Source organism: Chaetodon trifascialis, chromosome 4, assembly GCF_039877785.1.
Source record: "Chaetodon trifascialis isolate fChaTrf1 chromosome 4, fChaTrf1.hap1, whole genome shotgun sequence".
Taxonomy (NCBI): Eukaryota; Metazoa; Chordata; class Actinopteri; order Chaetodontiformes; family Chaetodontidae; genus Chaetodon; species Chaetodon trifascialis.
Window position 1 is genome coordinate 5,380,419 of NC_092059.1, and position 19,884 is coordinate 5,400,302.

The 19,884-nt window shown below is 45.4% G+C and overlaps 1 protein-coding gene across 4 annotated transcripts in view; it reads right to left on the reverse strand.

The window, feature by feature from the left end:
• Positions 1–8,881: 8,881 nt before the first annotated feature.
• The window catches only part of lnx1 (ligand of numb-protein X 1), a 32,568-nt gene continuing 21,565 nt past the window's right edge, over positions 8,882–19,884 (reverse strand). For all 4 annotated transcript variants that reach the window (XM_070960675.1, XM_070960674.1, XM_070960677.1 and 1 more), the window contains 8 exons: positions 18,218–18,373; positions 15,944–16,152; positions 15,424–15,852; positions 14,162–14,296; positions 12,249–12,426; positions 10,904–11,150; positions 10,027–10,185; positions 8,882–9,921 (listed from right to left, as the gene is read on the reverse strand). In XM_070960675.1, coding sequence (XP_070816776.1) covers positions 9,786–9,921; positions 10,027–10,185; positions 10,904–11,150; positions 12,249–12,426; positions 14,162–14,296; positions 15,424–15,852; positions 15,944–16,152; positions 18,218–18,373 — 1,649 coding nt within the window. In that variant the 3' untranslated portion in view covers positions 8,882–9,785. The remainder of the gene's footprint in view (positions 9,922–10,026; positions 10,186–10,903; positions 11,151–12,248; positions 12,427–14,161; positions 14,297–15,423; positions 15,853–15,943; positions 16,153–18,217; positions 18,374–19,884) is intronic.

The window sequence follows — 19,884 nt, forward strand, 5'->3', positions numbered from 1 at the left end:
GGAACGCTACATACTGCAGGAAAAGCGTGACGTGTGCAGAGGCAGATCCGGAAAGCATGGCCGTGCTGAAGTCAGTAAAAGAGGCAGAGGTCGAGGCAGGGAGAGCTGTTCCTCTTCATGCAACAGGTGAGTCTCAGTGACTTGAACTTGTAAATATTTAGTTTCTTTAAGCCAGCCTCCCTTTTGTAGACCATGCTAATGAAGCATAAGAGCGCTCCCTCTTTCCTCACATGTGCCTCTTTCCTCTCTTGGGTGCCTCTATAGTGGATAATTGCAAATGTCTGTCGAGCAGCTGTGGCCTCCTGGGTTGGCCAATATATAGTACATTGGTTCTGGTCCAGCTATCCAGTCTGTTTTGGGCTCCTTCAATATGTGTCCATTCACAGCCTGCCCATCGATCCCACACACACACGCACAGGAACGTACATGTGTATACAGCAAGTCAACATTTGCTGTAGAGTGATTGAAAAGTTCAAGAGAAAGACAAAAACAGAACAAAGAATGAGGAGGAGGAGGAGGAGGAGGAAACGGTCTGTTTGCCAGGTGAGACAGGAGATGAGTGCAGAGTATGGTGTTTGCATCAGTGACAGTATCATGACAGTATAGTAGCAGTGTGGTTGCTGTTGCTGTAGGAGCCTGAACTGATGCGTATGGGGAAAGAATGGATTGGAAATTTTTTTGGCTTTTGTGTGGCCTTGTACTAATTATTTAGTTCTCAGAGTGACTTAATATGAGTTTAATATGTAGCGCCATGTTGGTTTTGTGTGACACCATAAAGTCAGAGTATGTTGTTTGTGTCCATTGTTGCAGAGAGGGGGAAAAGCTGCAGCTGGGAGGCGACAAGTGGTTCCTCTCATATCTCCAGCTGATAGCTATAAAATAACCAGCTATGTGTGAGAAAATGCACACTATTGCAAAAGAGCAAAACACTATTGTGACAGGAATCAAGACTATTGCAAGGCCAGGAGAAATTATTGCCAGCATACACAAAACTGTGTATGTTTTTTTTTTGTTCTGGAGGGATGAGATGGGCCAGAGTCCAGTCCACATGAGGGAGTAAGTCACTGTATTTGCCAGCTACTGCCAGGAAATAATTGAGTGTTTGCTCCTCTGCATGGAGCTTGAGCTCTCCTTCCCTGTGGTTCGCACATGATAAGAGCCAATCTGATTTCCACTCCAAATTTTGCATAGTGCCCTACTACCCTACAGTCTGACAGCCGGAGCGCTGCCGTATGGGTATTCAAACGCTCGTGCTCACATGCATGCACGAGCCAAATCCTGCCCTACATTTTCTCTTCACATTCAGTGTTGACCAGTAGCCAGATGTCTATTTAATTATTATCAACACAGGCAGCTGCCAACTGTAATACACACAGGCACGTCTTCCCCCCCGCTGACCTAAGGCTCGTACTGTATGACAGGTTGAGCGTGACATTTTGCTGTGACAGAGCATTCCTCACTAAAATGTGCACATAATAGGAATCAGGGATACTCGTGCCATTGCCCTTGACCGAGGCACTGGCCTCAGATCTGGAGTTGGGGACTGCCTATTGCCCCTGAATATTTAAATCTCTAAATACGTGGAGTAAAACTGGAAATTTGGACTGATTTCTAAATCATTCTGTCATTGGAAAAGCTGTAATGCAATTGATAACAATGAATTCCCGTGTCAGCAAGTTCACTGTTAATGAACTCGCATGAAAATAAGTGCAAAATAACAAAAATGACAAAGTGAAGCATCTCCTGCTGCACCGCGCTCATACGCTGTTCTGCTTTTCAGCACTTCTCCCACTTAAAGCGGTGAGCTCTTGCTGGAGCATTTGTGCGCATCAGACGCCTGGATTCAGGTTTTGCATGAAAAGCTCAGAAGAGTCTTGTGGGTCATATGAGGGAACTGGGACACGGGGACAGCTGGAAAGCTGTAGGCTAGCTGCAGATAGGAAGAACGTGAATCACATGTGCGTGACAGACACTCAGGGAATGCACGGGAGATTTGGGTTCTTGCGCCACAAGAGTTGCTCTCATGTCACAGTCGTAAAGGACTGCTCCTGTGGCCCAGAGTCCGGTGTGTGCTGCTCACACCTTCTGGGCTCTGTTGATGTGTTTGCCCTACATTCTGGTCACATGATCGCACTGCGCGTGTCACACACACGCTCATATGTACAGGCTACGTGTTTTCTGTTACATTGATTTATGAATGTGCTCTTGGCTATTTTTAGACTGGAACTGGAGGGATTCATTTTTAGTGTGTGTGTGTGTGTGTGTGTGTGTGTGTGTGTGTGTGTGTGTGTGTGTGTGTGTGTGTGTGTGTGTGTGTGGAAAAGGGAGAAACAGATGGAGCCTTCCATGGCTTTGTTGCTAGCCACCCTTGTTGTTCATTGGTGAGATCAGTGTGAGCGTTGCATTGTGCATTCAGGCTGCTGATGCGGGAGCTGTGCTTGGTAGCCCACATGTCCTGTGCTGAGTCACACACTAGGCAGAGTGTGGCAGGGCATCTCTCGAGGCGTCCGCTGCTGGTTATCAGCTGTGGTTGTGACCGCGTGCCTCGGATTTACCACCACCACTAACAGATTGCCTGAGCTTAATGCTCACAATTTCACCCACACATTTATCTAGTGGGTGATATACTGTTTGTTTCTGCCTCCAACACCCTCCACCCTTTCATCAATGGGTGTAGGCTGAGGAGCTGATTGGCCATTTGGTCAACACTGACTGCAGATCACATCTCTGGATGATAAATGTAGCTCTCATCTTTCCAGCTGGCACTGCCTCAGACTCTGTCATCACCGCCTTCATGTGCACATATGCACACACTTGCACAAAACAATGGCAACACGCAACGTCCACTTCTTGTCTTGGTCTATTTCTTACACATGGCATCGGTTAATACGTTCAAAGAGACGTAAATCTAATTTAAATACCCTTCAGCTGGTTTGATCATAGGTTGATAGAAAAGCTTGCACACATAAGGCAGTAAGTTCATTGGATGACAGTTGAGTGGAGACATCCCTGTGCGATGAAGAAATGAAATGATAATTGTCTCCCTGCTTAAACTTGGACTAAAAGCTTCATTAGAAAATGCTGTAAGGCTAGTTTCAGTTAACAAAGGCTTTAGCTGACTCTGAATATGGAGCGGGAACTGATAATTGGAAAAATGTAGCTGTAATGCAGTGCATTGAAACCAAATTAGGGCATTGCTAATTCAGAACAGCAAAAGCATGGCAATAACATTAACAGCTTTAAAACTAATTTGCACCTGTCAACAATAACAGGCTCGCTCAGTTTGCATCAGTGCACAGCAGAGATTTTCTTCCTCAGCTGAACACATTTGGAGAGTTACATTTTCATAAGTTTCATAAGTCTTGCCTGTAGACTCCTCAACGCAGCTTTGATGGCAGCCTTGTGATTTGGAGGAACAGCCCTGTCTGCCTTCCAGGTTTTTGATTTAGATTTAGGAGGCATAGCAAGATCCCAAATTGGCTCTTTCCTTCTACCGTGGGCAGAGAGGGGTACAGTAAAACCTGTCTTTGACTTGATTTTCCTCTGCTGCTTTTGTGCCTGATGCCACTTTTATCCTGGCTTCAGGGTCTATCTTGGGGCCTGTATATTGTTCCACCTACATCTGTTTTTATTTTTCCCACTACCCAACTTACTTAGCCCTTAATGTGACATACTTTCTGTCTTTCTGACTCAACTTCACGCATGAAAGTCATTTCTTTCCAGAGCCAGTCCTGGGGTCTGTAACTCATCAATTTTAATGTTGATTCTACTGCGCTTGCATGCGTTCAACTCTACGTTCTGTCTTTATTTATGAAACATACAGCATCACTTCCTGTCTTGTCTTTACATACGTAGCTGTCACGCATTCCTCTTCTTGCCCTTCATCTTCTTTCCCTCACCACTAACAGCCAGCAACACTTGCTCACTTACTTGCTTTGTGTGGGTTAAAGCTCTCTTCCCAAGGGCACGACGCACTGATTGTCTTTTACAAAACATGTTTGTTTCTCACACGCTCAGCTGCAGTTCACACGTCTTTCCTTTTGTTGGTTCAAATTGACCTAAGACCCCAATTTTGTTCGATTTTACACTCACCCTCCTACAGATATATTGCTTCTAAGTAGTATCTTTGTTCTGTCTGGAGCAAAGTGATTGGCATTGGTGGCTTTACACAACCATGGTTCCCTCATTGACCTCATTCAGTGGTGGTCCATTTGGCTGAATCAAATGATCTATTAAGAAAAACGCTGTAATACAACAGTATAGGGCAAAAAATACACCTCTACTAAACCAGCCAACTTTATGCATATTTAGAATGGACAGCCATGTATCTTTTTATCATCACTCACTGGGTTTGTATGGCAAGAATGATGCAGAATAATTGATAATAATTAATAATTACTTAATCAAGGGCCTAAACTTTGAAGCAAGATGACTGGGTTAGCCAGCTAACTCTGAGCTTAACTCGGGTTTTCTGGCTCACTTTTAACTGGAGTACATCAACACGGTAACTAAAGAGGATCAGATCAAAACCAGCTCAGCCACTGACCAATCAGCTCACTGCAAAAACTGACTCATTATTCCTACATGATCCTGACGTGGACACACAATCAGCACCGACTTTATAATAAAGGGACAAATAAAAAGCACTAGGTGTTTTTATAGATCAGTACAATCATTTTGTTATTCCACTCTGGTTTTTTAAGCGTCTAACAATGTCGTCAACACTATAAATAGCTAATGACAATTATAGCTACATTTTATCTGCGCAAATGCTCTTTCATCCTGACAGGATTCTTGACAGTGTCGATGCTTTTACGCTCTTGTTGCGTCGGTGCAGCTCAGAATAACATAAGGTGACTTTGTGATGATAATTGGAAATAAAAGGCCTTAACTACTTGTTCTCTCCCCTCTCTTCTCGTCCTCTCTGCTTTGGCAGCAGGAACAGTCTTGACATGACTTTTAACTCTTTTATGTGCGGCACATCATCACAATAGATTTGTTCGTCATCAGACAAAAGAGCAAAAATACTCTGTACCAAAGACATATAATAACTCACACACTTAATAATAGCCTGAGCCTTACTTTTAATAGTTGATGATTATTTTTTTCGGCTTTCTCTTGCTTATTATGTTCTAGTTATGTGGTTACATTACATACTTTTCATCTTTGCTGTCGCTTCAAACAACAACTTGTGCATTCATTCATGGCTGTAACTAACAGCTCTGCCTCTTTCACATGAATGTGTTCTGAATGTAAGAAGAAGAAGAAGAAGAAATCCCTTTATTAGTCACATTTTTACACACAACATGCGAAGTTAGGAGGAGAAACTGCACACGCCATGCATATGTGAAATTTATTCTCCACCTTTAACCCATCCTTGGACCGTCCTTCCTCTGCGGTGGACCAGGAGCGGTGGGCTGCCAGCCGACCGGCGCCCGGGGACCAGTTCCTGTTGTCACCATTGGTCAGGTGGTGGTCTTCTTGCATGGTTTTAGTGTTTTTTTTTATGGAGGATACCCCAGGTGAACACGGGGAGAACATGCAAACTCCACACAGAAAGGCCCCTTTCCTCGAGCAGCAGGCACCAAAGGCATGGTGGAGGACACGCCACCAGCGCCCATAGCGGGATTCGAACTGGGACCGTCTAGCTGTGAGGCGACAGTGTTACCACCTGTCCCACCGTGCCACCAATGCCATCATAATCTGTCACTAAAATAAAGATTAAGCTTAATTCAAATCTTCAATAAACAACACTGTGTTTTTACATACATTTCGCTTCTGATGCACATTTAGAGTGAAATCCAAACAAGGTGAGTGCCTGAAATTTGTCTCGGTGCAGTTGACACATAGCACCACTGGATGTGACAGAGTTACCAAATAAGGTAACATTAGTGGAATCTACATGTTATTTGGCCCTGATCTGTAAATATCACACGTGAGTGTCACAGAAAAGAGTTGTAAATAGGGAGAGGAGAGAAGAGAGGATAGAGGGAGAGGCAGCAGGGCCAAATAAGGTTGCATTGAGTTATTTGAGTTACATTTTGGCCTTAAAAAAGGTTATTATATAACCTTTGAGAGAACAATAACTTGCCTTTACAGAAAAACTCTTATTGCTGACCCCAAAGTACGGCCACGCTGGCACAGTTACATTTCTCTTGGCGACCAAATTTTCCACCATAATGCAGGTGATATAACAACACCTCCTGCTCCAGCAGTTATTAGATGTTCCATTCCATCTCTCCACCCGCAGCTCCTATTTGTTTTTGTAGATATTACTTCTGTGTTAATTATGTCAATCATAAATTGCGTTTCATATCCGCAGCGTAGCTCACTGAATCATCTGGGCTCCTCAGTTAAATAACTGGAGCAATGGAGTGGGTGAAATTACACCACCACAGGCTCAGGCATCTCATGAAGTCTGTGATACTGCCCGCCCTGACAGGCCGGGGAACTAGTAATGAATAAAATCATAAAATGTGAAAACACATCCTGAGGCCTCTGTGCTATAATTTACTGTTTCTAACACTGTCTCCTTGGGAATTGTTTGACTGTGTTCTTGGTGTTATGTGAGGTGGTTGTTTCTGTGTTAAAGCTAATGGCTCTGAGCAAGAATAAATGTGGGCCCTGGGTCCTAATCCCCGCTGCTAACAGAAGAGCTGTCTGCAAATATTGAATATATTTAGCTTTGTACTTGCAACAACTCTGCCCCTTAAGGCTCTCTCTGTTTTCTGTGTTGAGCAAGTGAATGGTAATAATTACTCCAGCCATGTGTGAGCTGTTTGCTTTCGCAGCGAAGTATCTGTGCTTTTCCTTTTTGAGCAAGACGGTACTTTTTTGGCCAAGAGAAATGCCTTCAGTGTGATGAGTCTTAAAGGTCAGGTTGATTATTCTAAGGTGAGGGAGCGTGAGACAGTTGCAAATTTATACGCACTCCACAGATTCCCCTTTGGCAGACTGTGAGGTTTTCTCTTTAATCTAACAGTCTACAGTATCATCTGTATTCAGCGAATTTTGTGGGCCTTTACGACCCCTCCTCTATAACTGAAGACCTTGCTGAGTATTATAACCATCCAGTCTGAATTAGCATTACCTCCTCCATAGATGTGTGTGCTGTGCAGTCCTGTGTATTGTGTGCTGCTTTTGATAAAACAAGGTCAACAACAACAACACTGATGTTGCTCTTGAAAAGGAAGATGTTTTCCTACAATATGAATCCAATTTGCACGATGTAACATTCTGAAGAGTGTGGTTTTGAGGAAGCAGCTGGTTTGCTATAATCCCCATTGTGTAGAATCAGGTAGTGGAACTGACAGCGCATGACACCTTCGTTGAGCTTTTATACTACTGGAAACGTTTGCGTGACTGATTAACTAAAACATAATGAAGTGTCAGTCTAGTCGTGATAATAATGTTATGGTGAATCTCATTTCGGGAGGGACAGTGTTGCAGCCAACCAGCCTCTGATCACCAGAGACGCCCTCTGAAGGTCACACTGTAATAAACTGCATCATTCAATGAAGCAGCTACTGAAATGAGACACTGTGCCAGTGGCTCCCAAATATTTTTAAGCCACGGCACCCCGTCATTGTGATCTGTTTTCATGGCGCTCCCATGCTACCTACACTAACACTGAATGAAAATAAAAGCGTGCTAATAGGTACAATGTTTTTCTTTTATCCCGTTCACAAGTAAAATGTTACCAATGCATACTTTGATTAAGCATTTGACAGTTTTTCTCATAGTGCTCATTCCAACCAGTTTGTGCTATCAGCGCTCGTCCTTGGTTGTTAGAGCTGTAGGTGTGTGAAACCAGCATATTTTCTCCGTCGTCACTATGCCCTTTGCATGAGTATATTTTTGCATGTGTGTTTTCAGAGGTCATACGAGGGGAGAGAAGGTGTGAAGTAATGATCAGTCCTGTGGTCTCACAGGACTGCAGGTCCTACGGTGAATAATAGATTTTTTTTTTTAGCTTAGAGGATACTGCAGCACGGCTGCTTGGCTTTAATGTAAAGGGCATGCTGTGACACAAGTGTTGGGCTCTTTGTTACTCAAAGTCTTGGCCGGTGGGGGAAGCTGCAGATGCTCAGGCAGGCGAGCAGCAGGCACTGTGGTTAAGGTTTTGGTCCCTTGAGTTCTGACTTATCTCTGTCCCAGTGGAGAAGGGGGGGGGGGGGCAGCAGTCTCTCCTCCTCTGTGGGCCATGAGCTCTTTTTTCTTTTGTATTATTTCCCGAAGAAAAAGCCTCCAGTTTCACCAATAGCAAATGAAAAAAATACACTGCATACGTGTCTGGTGTTTTTCAGCAGGGAGGAGCGCCTGAGGCACAGGGACACAACGGAGCGAGGCCACAAACAGCACAGTTTTAAAAGATTCAGTGGAGAAAAAGAACAGCCAAGAGAGAAGAGGCGCAGAGGCAAAAACGACGGATGGCAAAAACCCTCCTGCAGGTCTCACAGTGACACACACACTCACACACACACTCACACTCTCCTTATGACAAAAGAATGAAAGATGACAGATTTATAATGTGATTGTCATCTGTGTCCTCAACAGCAGCAGTGAAAGCAGCTGCAGCAGGAGTAGCAGGGAAGGAGGTGAGGACAGAGACAGTCAGAGACAGAGTAGACGAAAACACAAAAAGGCCATAAGAATTAGAGAAGACACGGAGACCAACAAGAGGAACTTAAAATCTGACTGACTGTCCGTCTCCCAATCTGTTTAATGAGAAGAACTGCATGTTTCATTAGAAAATGCAAGTTTAACTGGAATTGATTAGAAACTTAAGATCATTTTATGTACATATTGTTTATGTTGCTTTTAGTGTCGTGTTTGTTGAGTGGAAGTAAGGCTTTTAAGTATGAGTTTTCTCACGCAACGCTCGCTTTTCAAATGACTTTATTGATCATTTAACCAAATGTACCATCAGATATACTACACAGGCCGAAGCGTGACAGACAGAATCACAGTAGATGGGCCCCAGACCATCCACCGATACACAGAAACCAAGTCAGTTTTTTTTTCTTAAAAGTAAGAAAATTAGTAAGGCCTCCACAATGTCACCTAATTAAATATTATTTTTTAACATGTTATGAACACACTGATCCTTTATTTTTTTTTCAATATATTTTTTTATTGCCAGTGGTTTGATAATTTATCCATAGCTTCTGAAATAAAAGAAATAAACCTCAACACAGACTACTACTTGGCAACGTGTCCTCAGGTCAACAGATGAAGATGACAACCACTGTCAGTACAAACAGAATGGAGCCTATATTTAAAGGCCATACCACAAACGAACAAAAGAAACGTATTACAAGTGCTTGGATCAGTACTTTTTTAGACACCCAACATTTACAGTAAAGAAATGTGAGTCCAACTTAACGCATACCCTAATATATAACTACTGGAATTGGCAACGTGTTGTGTCTCCTCTCAGTCCACCCACCCCACTCACTGGGTGCCGTGCCAGAGAAGGACCGCGTCCTCTAAACCGGTAAACCCCAACATCCTAGTTAGAAGTGGCTCAGTCCTGGATCCTCCCAGTTCAGCGTTCTTGGAGGGGCAAGTTAACCTCTGGTAACAATCCGGTCTCATGTTTGTCCTTCTCCAAACTCCTGGCAACGTCTCAGCTGTCCATCAGAAGTGAGATATCCATACAGCTACAGCACTATTCTAAGCTTCTCCCACACAGCAAGCTTAGGGTGGTCAGCCAGTCTAAAGCTCTGCCTCCCACATTCCTCGGTCAGTGCTACTGAAGCAGCGCTGGATGGCTTGGAGCACTGCTACAACAGGCTGCCCGGCCAGGAGACGATGGTCAGGGTGATTCTGCCCCGGAGCTCCTTCAGGAGGCGCACCAACGCTGTGTGGGTCATCCCCCACGTACTCTTCCCGTTCACCTCGAGCAAGATGTCCCCACACCTACAGAGAATGACACAGCCGTCAGGGAATTGTTCAGTATATATAAAGGAAAAAAATCATGCACAGGTTGTGTTGAAGCTGGTCTGGCGCTCAGAGGCTGAATACCTTATCCTGCCATCGTTGTAGGCTGGCGTCCCCTCCACGATGGAGCGGATAAAAAAGGATTGATTGCAGTTGACCTCCTCTTGACCTCCCACGATACTGAAGCCCAGGCTGCCCGAAGTGCTTCGCCGCAGGACAATGTCTTTGCAGCAGTAGAGATGCCTGCATGAGCCAAGAGCGAGATTAAACACACTAATCTCTCGACTGCATCTTTGAATTATAGACACTGTGTATCCACAGTGAGTATGTGTGCACTCGCTAGATTGCAGAAAGCCGCCCTGCTCAGAAGACAAAGGCCTGGCTCGCTCCTCGACTGAAGGCATGGCTTTTCCTCCCAGCGGATTGAAACAATGAGAATAGTTGGACTTCTCTATCACTCTCGTAAAGATAACTCAGGGCTGAGTGAAAATTATATTCAAATCCTTTCAGTTGCACCGCTGGTCTAGACTACGTTCCCATTGTGACTGTGCTTGGTTTTGACTCCTAATCAATTCATTGTGTGAGGAGAAACACATTTTTATTTCACGTTAAGCTGCAGCAGCAGTCGTTGTTTATGGCTGTCAGCGCACTGCTGTCTGCCTGACAACGCACTGTAGTAAGATAAATTCACATGTTCCAATCGGAGGGAAAGTTTCTCATTCTCAGAAGTTTTACTGATATAACAGTGGTGAATATTTAAGCTGAAGACTTAGCTTGAAAGTATAATGAGCTCTCTCTCCCCAGCTGGCTCTGTCAAAATTTCAGTTGGCACCAGCTGGCGGAGGTCACAAGGACCAGTTGGGGGGGGGGGGGAGTAAATTATACTGGGCTGAGAAAAACAGGAGTGAGAAAGTAGAAAACTGTATATGGAGTGGAAACAGAGACATCAAGGGGGGCTCACCTGGGTAGCTGCAGCCATGACACCCACAGTGGGGAGTAGTCATCATTGGGCAGTGGGCTCTTGGTGCTGTCTGTGGGTGAGGGTGTGAGACAGGGCGGCAACGTGCACTCTTGCAGGCTTTCCTCCGGAGGACGCATCTCCAAGACCTTGAGCACGACGGGAGAGGAGGTGTTCTTCAAGTTGGCCACGGCTTCTCCTCGCGTTACCCCCGTCAAGTCCACCCCGTTCACGTTTAACAAGATGTCACCTGCGGGGGAGGAAGTGGACAGCATGGCTCATCCTCTGCCCACGGTCGCTGCTCTGATAAACGCTTTTCAAAAGACCTCACAGGACAGGGACTCATCATCTGCCTATTTAATATTCAGCAACCTTCCTGCTACAACACAAAGGGATGGAAACCAAGCACCACCTGTGCTTTAAAAAGCCTCCTAGTGATGAAAGTGTTGCAAAGAAAAACAGACGGCGCAGTCCGGCTTGCTAATAAGCAACTCAAAGGACACATTTGCCCCGAGCAGATATGCAAATGAAAATGAATAGTCTATTACAATACACAAACATGTTTCATGAGCACACAAACAGAGACAGCTGCTGCAGCTACGTCCCATACAAATGCAGCAATGTGTATCAAGCATCCATAGGACAAAGACAATACATTTATTCGTTTGTTTATGAAGTCTCTACGCTGCTGTTATGCTTAATGACTTAATATGTTCATGTTGTAAGATGGATATACAGTGAAGTGGAATCACCATTTGGGGCTAAAATCTCTCACTCCCCTGATTTCAGCTGCGTTATAGGCGATAGACCGCCGCTATTACATCCAATTATTTGTGTGCCGCTCCATGTTTTGCTCTATTTCAGAGCTGACTGACTTCATATAATGAAATAATTAAGTACTCCACCAATTCTCCTCTTGAGCACAGTGAGTCCTTAGTACTGCTGTGCTAATGTTTGTTTGTGTTTTTGTTTAAGTGTGTTCGAGCCAATTTACGGAGCATTGAACCACAGCAGCAGCGGCAGTGACTTTTCCTGCTGGATGAATGAACTTCATAATGAAACATGAGTCTTAAGTGTTCATCAATCACTCCGTCTGCTTTATACAACATATTCATCATCAAAGCCAACTCCATGACAGTCTGCCTTCCACAGTGTGAGCTCCAGAAGACGACCTCCTCACCAAACAAATACTCCACTAAATGGGTAATTATTTACACAAAGGTGCTGAACATGACACTCCTCGTAATAAAACACATGAGTAATAGTCTGATAATTACATTAAAAGATTGAGTGTGCAGGTAAGTAATGGAAAGAGACATCAAGGGATTCCTTTGGAGTTCATTATTACCTTTGCGGATGGAGCCCTCCTGTCCCACCACTCCATCAGAGTCCACGTTTGTGACATAAATGGGGAGGTCCCACCCACGGCTGGACATGCCGCCCGCCACCGTCATACCCAGGGAGTCGTACGGCTCCTTAGTCAGAGTAACCGTCTTCTCGTAGCATGCAGGCTTCTGACAGGAGTCCTTCACAGGGGATAAGAGGCGGAGAGAGAAGTTGCAGAGTAAATTAATAATGGAGATCTAAAAGCAACATTGATGTTTTTTGCCCCAGTTCCATGTACTGATTTATGTTCTGCTGCCGTGGTCGGAGACATAAAAACATGCAGGACATTCATAATTGACGCTGTCACAGTGGCGTCTTCTGCTGTGCATCCACATTCTTATAAACACAATAACTGAGGAGCAAACATGATATGAACTTAATTGTTACACCAAGGGCACCTTCTATACACTACATCATCTAATTGGATTTTGGAGATGCACATTTGCATATTAATGACTGTTTTCTCTGGGACTTGCTGTAGATCCTTAATGATCGGAGAATTCATAGGAATACCGCCCATGCTGTGCTATGGGAACAAGAGTCCAATGACATAGACATAGTTGCTAATTAATGAATGACCTCATTAGCATAACTGGTAGTGTATAATATATGGTTGTTATTAAGATAGGACATCAAGCAGCTCAAGTGCCTCTTCATTTTGCGTCCACGTTGGATACAGAGGAACTGATTTGTTCACGGACTCAGCGAAGCGCGATTCGATTCGTTGAGCGAGGCTGTGTGTGTGGGATTGAGCGCGTGAGATTTTATTTATGGCGAGTAAGTTTGTGTGTCAGACGGGGAAGAGCGAGGGAAGAGTAGAGTAGTGATGAATAACACATGGACTCATTGAGCTTGATGGGATGTAGCTTGTGCAGCATTCACAAATTTCTGCTGCACTCACGGGCGGAAAGCACTGTCCACACTGTGTACTGTGCAGTACTGCATGGTGTACTGCGTGTGTAATTATACATCAATCGTGAAGTACAAAGAGTACAGAAATGGGAAATACACTCATTTTCTTTCTTGCTGACAGATGAGAAGTTTATACTCTACAAAAACCAAAGTGTGAATGAAAAAATCGTGTTTCTTTTGGGGTTTGTGTGCCAGACTATGTTTTTTAATTAAAGTGTTATTCCATGAGCTTTAGGGGTGCGGGTGGGATTTCATTAGCTTTGGACAGATCCAAGCTAGCTGTTTCCCCTCTGTTTCAAGTCTTTATGCTAAGCTATGCTAAAGCACTGTTGGGTTCTAATCTAACTTTCGGCAAGAAAACAATTATGTGTGTTTCCCAGAATGTTCCAGGATAATTTGCTGAAAATATGCTGTTTGAAATGTGGTACAATGCGTTTTAAAGGATAGCGATCTACAGAATGATCACTGGCTGCCTTTAAAGCTAATTTGAAATCATACGCTTTGTGCTTGAAACAGTGATTCTGAAGAAAATCGCTCCTTAAATCAAAAAACAAGGCAGAGCTGATCGTTATTAGGAGAAGAGATATCGGCAGGTTGAGTAAGGAACAGGGAGGAATCTTTCAGCGGAGGATTATGGAAGAGTCTGTAAATCCTGAGGGGTGAGCGGCTGTTTTCTGTGCAGCGGAGGAAAAGATGGCTGATGTGGATGCAACGCTTCTGCTGCACTGCTGGATGACATGCTCAGCTTTGACTGGAGAATAACGCCTTCATGGATCATTTGCACCTGAATGACAGTATTTATCATGGGAAGGGGAGTCTGAGGAAGAAATCACCTCTTTATGTGTGTATGTCCATGTTCTTGTCTCACGTGTGTGTGTGTGTGTGTGTGTGTGTGTGTGTGTGTGTGTGTGTGCGTGTGCGTGTGTGTGTGTGCGTGTGTGTGTGTGCTTTCATGCAGCTCACCAGTAGCGTTTGTTCTATGTCCACAGGGGAATATGGTGGGGGACCGTCCATGCCCCACGGGGCTTCTTGTAAGATGTCTGGGGTAGGCAGGCAGATCTGACGGGACACGATGAAGTGGACAGCTTCCTCGCTTGCCTGGAGAGCGTTCAGAGACGACGCAAAGTTTAGACACGAGCTACAAATGATACTAAGGCAAGAGACATGCAAAGGAGAAGACTCTAATGTAATATAATGTGTTGATCAGTAAGCTTTAGATGTGCTGGTGGGTAGATTTAGTTGCTTCATACAGACGCAGGCTGGTTGTCTGCAGTCTTTATGCTAAGCTAAGATAACCAGCGACTGGCTGTAGCCTTACGTTCAGTGGATAGATATGAAAGTTGCATCAGTCTTCTGATGTGAACCTCGCTCCATCCTCACTTGTGAACTGAGCCTTTCCATGATGCCCCTTTCATACCCAATCATGATACTATCACCTGTTAAATATATCGTTTTCGTACTGTTTTCAGTTGAGTATGTGTCAAAAAGGACCTATCACATTCTGTTTGACTTATGTTTTAAGCGTCCCAGCCTTTTTTGAATCTGGGTTGTACTACTGAACTGCCAGTCCAGCTTCACTGATTCACACATTCACATTCAAATGGTCCAGTAGACACAGACTGGCTGGCTGCTTCCCTCTCCCCCCTCTCATTCCTCTGAGATTTCCCCTGTTCTCTGTCACACAGAGCTGACTCCTGAATTAGGCACTCCAGCCCATTATTGCCTTAATTGGACTAATTTAATTTCTTCCCTGCCAGTTCTTAATCTCTGACAGAGTGCCTGCTCTGAGAGGCCATGTTGGCTCCACAGAGACCCAAAAGAGCCGGTCAGGCTGCTCAGACAGGAACTCTGGGCCCAGAGACCCTGCACAGTCAGCCGCAAACACACTGCAATTAACCACGATTAACCACAAGCACACCACCATTGACTGGCATCAACCAGGAACCAGAGGCGGCCGCATGGCCCAGTCCATCAGGGAATCACCACAATTAAATACCATTAACTGCAGTGAGTGCAGACACAACAGCACAGCACAACACTATTAGCCTGAATCACCACAATTATCTTTAATACCTCAGGGACTCGGAGTAAGAACAGAACACAGTTGTTTATGCTCTGCGACAACACGTGGACTCATTTGACCGTCACTATGAGCTTTCTGTAAAATGCAAAGACCTGCCGTCTTAGTTAAATCGATGCGTTTAAAGGAAGACCTGCTGACCGACCTGGATAAGCAGAGCAGCGTGTTCTGGTGCCCCATAACGTAGATCGTGCCCGTTGATGGCCAGCACGCGGTCGCCGACGCACAACTGTCCGTCACGTGCTGCCAGGCCGCCCTCCAGCAGATGAAAGATATAGACTCCGTGCTCCTCTGACCGCCTCACTAGCTTAATGCCCAGCTGTTCATCTGGAGTGGTTTTATTCAGGACCACATGGATGCTATCATCCCTCAAGGGATGGTGGGGGAGGCCGTGAGACGGATGGCCGCCGGCGACATCGTGGCCATGCCCATGGCCGTGCGGGTGGCTGTGTGAATGCGAGCGGTAGCGATGGCGCTGCTCTCTGAGCACGGTTAGCCGGAGGAGTTGGCAGGGCTGTTTGAGCGTTGCCACGGCGTAACAGTGGGGTACGTTGCTGATGTCGATGCCGTTTACCTGACGGGGCAACAGAGAGTTTAGAGCACTTTGAAAACTGGACTTGGGATTGCTTCTTACTGATTTGTGAAACCAGTTTTGACTGTGATACCTTTAGGATCATGTCCCCGGGCAGCAAGCGTCCATCCCGAGCAATGACCCCTTCTCTGTAGATATCCTGGATGAGGATGCGAACCAAAGGGGTCTCATTGCCACCAACGATGCTGATGGCCAACGGTTCTGAGGCGTCCACCCGCGTGATCTTAATACTGGTGAGTTCACCGTCAGGGATCAGGTGATGCAGCTGAGGAAGAGCCAGCACTAAGGAGGAAGGTGGGGAGAAGAAAAAGGCTGAGTTCATTTCTGAATTTCACTGTACAATGACAAGAAAAACCAAATTTGACAAACAGCCAAATAAAACAGCAGAGGAAGTGGGAGAGAGAGAGAGACATCGAGGGAGAAAGAGTGGAAGACCGTGGTGGAGAGGTTCAGCAGTGGAACCAGCTGTCTCTACTCCCTCAGGTTACTAAAACAAACGTACAAGCCAAGAGGGAAAATTGACTTGGCTGATCATCCTGCACAATGTTTGTATCATTAGTCACATACATCTGTAGCAAGTATGCTTGGGAAAACCCTTTATTTCACATTTTCACAAGGTTATTACTTGGGCGGGGATGCACGAACAGTTACAATAAGCACACAAACACACACATATTCCAACCGTTTCACAGTGAAAATGTTAATCCATCAGGGAATATATCTTCTTCGCTTTTCTCGAAAGAAATAAATCTGTTCAGGCTTTTCACAACAGGCGTGACAAAAGGTATGACTCCAGGAATTTTACTTTGCATTTGTAGAACATTTTTCCACTCGTTTTCACCCCAAGACTCAACCAAACACAGGATCCTGTCATGAGAATAAATGCAGAATTTCACTGAGCCAACTGTAAGATTTATGCAAACAAACCTCATTTAACATTTCTGAGAAATGCGTATTTGTCTGCTGGTTTTATCTCACTCAGTTGTGCGTGCTCTCCTCCCCTCATGCCCAGTGGTGAATTACGCTTAGCAGCATTACGACACATCCTGGACTGGTCCGTGAGGAGGTGGGTGGGGATCTTTTGTGACTATTTTGGCCAACAGCCTTGGCCAATAAATGACAGAGAAGATGTATCCCTCATCGTATTTCTTCTTCTTTGGTTATGAAAAATGTCTCTCTCTGCTTATCCCTCGGTGGGCTCTCTTCCTCTGTGTCTCTAGCTCCGTAGCCTCGGTCGTTGGTTCTACTCACGCTGCACTTTCTCCTTTCCAAAGTCAATATTTTGTCGTTATCGCAGCAGATTGCTTCCAGGGTGGAGACCACATTAACACAGACCTGCAGCTATTATGTAAGCCTTCCTTCTCTCCATCACATTCCCTTTCAATGTCTGTCTTTCTTCATCCCATCATTCCCTTTTTTGTCCATTCTTCCATCCATGGGGGCATTTTTATGCCTTTATTTGTTTCCTTCCCTTCTTTTTCTCTATCCTCTCTTCCCTCCATTTATTTTGTATGGATCTATCTCTACTTCAGTCCTCCATCCTCTTCGTCTATCTTTGTCTCTCCAGCAGCAGGCAATGAATATTTAATCTATTCTCTTAGCCTCCTCAGTGATGGCCTCAGAGAATAATCTAGTCCCTGATCATTCGTCATCCATTCAAATGCAATACCACATCCATTCTCCTCTTCCCATCATGCTGCAGTCCTACTTCAGAATTATGCTCTTTTATGGTTGACTTTATTTCCTCCGCTCAAAGATCACGAGCGTCGGGCTGTGGATACTACATTAAATATCTCTAGAGCGGATTTTCTTTACTACATAACATCTAGTGGATCCGCCATGTCGAGAACGCTGCTCTCCCCGGGGGCCACTCCATCAAGTTGGCGCAAACCTGTTGACCCCGGCTGTGTTGGAGGAGGATGAAGATTCGAGAGGGGAGTATGGGATGGAGGAGAAGACGTCAGCAGCCTCGTCTCCAGTGACCTCCCCTATCCCTGCCATGTCCAGAGTGCCTCAGGCTACCACTCTCCATCTTGATCCGTCTCTAGTGATGCACCAGTGGACTTATGCAATCTGCAGCTGAATTATTAAAGAAACATATGCTACTGTGACACTCCGGGCTCCCACCCGTGTCATCCTCCTCTTACAGCTGAGGGAACATCACACGCACACACATTTGGAAACATGCGTGCACGCTTGGCCCTCTCCAGAACCCTCTTCGGGGAATCCTAAAGTGCGGACGCAGCAGTTACATCATACAACTTTCAAACACAAAAAAGCACAACACAAGTGCAAAAATATACCCGTCAAAGGAACAAAGACATAGCGCACGGGTCCAGATCCATACCTTCCTGCGGCACGCTGGAATTCCTGGCATTGTCTCGCTCTTCAGATGTCTCATTGCTCACTGCGTTGCCGCTCTTGGTCCTCCGTAGGACGCTGAATGCCCGGTTCAACCTCCTGAAGGAACGGCTCCTCACTGAAGAACGGTCAAAGTTTCTGACTGCAGAGGAGAGGGGAGACAGAGAGGCACTTTATAGGTTACCTCACCCTCAACATGCCCGGACATGTCTGAATCTGCCTCCTCACAGCCAATCAAACTCCTCTTTGAGGCTTAGTGACTCTTTGAGATCTGTGTTGGTGTGTGAGGAGATGAAATACCTGTATGAGCGAGAAGGTCCTGTTTTGAGTAATAAAACCATCATTTTTAAGGCTTACCAGATGCGATTAAAGTGCTTTCCAGTACTATGAAACAAGATTTTACAACTGTGGTAAGTTTCAGCAATCATTGCCGCCTCGATTAAAGTGAAACAAACAGTGCTGGATGAAATTGCATTATATCAAAAGTATCCATTAGAGTTTTTGATCTAATCTAGCGGCATAGAGGACTCTTTTAATGACTATGTCCTTGTGTTTGTAACGCAAACAAGGACGTGCATGTGCGATAGGTTTCACATTCCTGCTGCCAGTTTCATGCTATTCCCGAAATTCAGGGTATCTGCAGATACCTGTGTGACAAAGTAAGTGCATTTAATGTGGATTATGTCATGTCATGTCATGTCATGTCATGTCATGGGCGATACCTGATCTGCTTCATCAGATCAGAATCTGCGCTGATACCAGTCCAGTGTACTGGCTCTCCAGTACATATGAATGTAAACAAAATCAGCCTCGCAAGAAAACACAGCGTACCTTCAAGGCAAAAGTTGAGCCAGGCAACCTGTTTTCCAGAGCAGGGGCACCCACTGTGTCACTGCAGTGGTCTCACTGAAAGGAATGAAGAGACTGTGCTTTTGCCTCCAGTCCATCCTTTTTTTCTGAAGTTTATTTGTTGAGCTGCTTTCAACCAGCTTTTTAATTAATAAACCCAATCTGTGCTGTGTATAGTTACATGGTTGCGTAACTGCAGCAGTGATGTAACACACTGTGGACTCTAGTGACCACATCCAAAAGAGACCCTCCCAGAGAGACTGTTGTCTGGTACTTTGCTTTTCTTAGAAGAAGACAGACAGTTTGCAGGAGGCTGCAGTGGAGAGGCAGCAGCCCCAGCCTGGCTGCACCGAGCACGGGGCAGCGAGCCTCTGCAGCGCCCCTCCCTCCCTCCATCCCTCCCTCCCTCCCTCCCTCTGCGGGCTCGGGGAGATGCGAGGACTCCTGACAGCCACATTATTCTTTAAAAGCGCCAGCCGCTTCTGGAGCTGACAGCTTGTTCAGCAGTAGTGGCGCTTGTGGTGGTGGTGGGCACTCAGCTGGCCGGGCCTAAAGTGCTGGTACAGCGTCATTTGGTGTCCCCACTGCCTGGGTGTACTCACGTTAGGGGGTGGGGGGAGAGGGGTGGAGGGGCAGAGAGGAGCACTCGTGACTGCTTCCTGGTTTCACAGGTGGGAGAAATGGAGTGAGAGGGGTGTTCACGTCATTGGGGATTAACACACACACTCGCATCAGCTATATTTAACCTATCTCTCCTTCCATTTCTCCTTGACTGCATAATGTACCTGCCCTCTCAGTGACTTT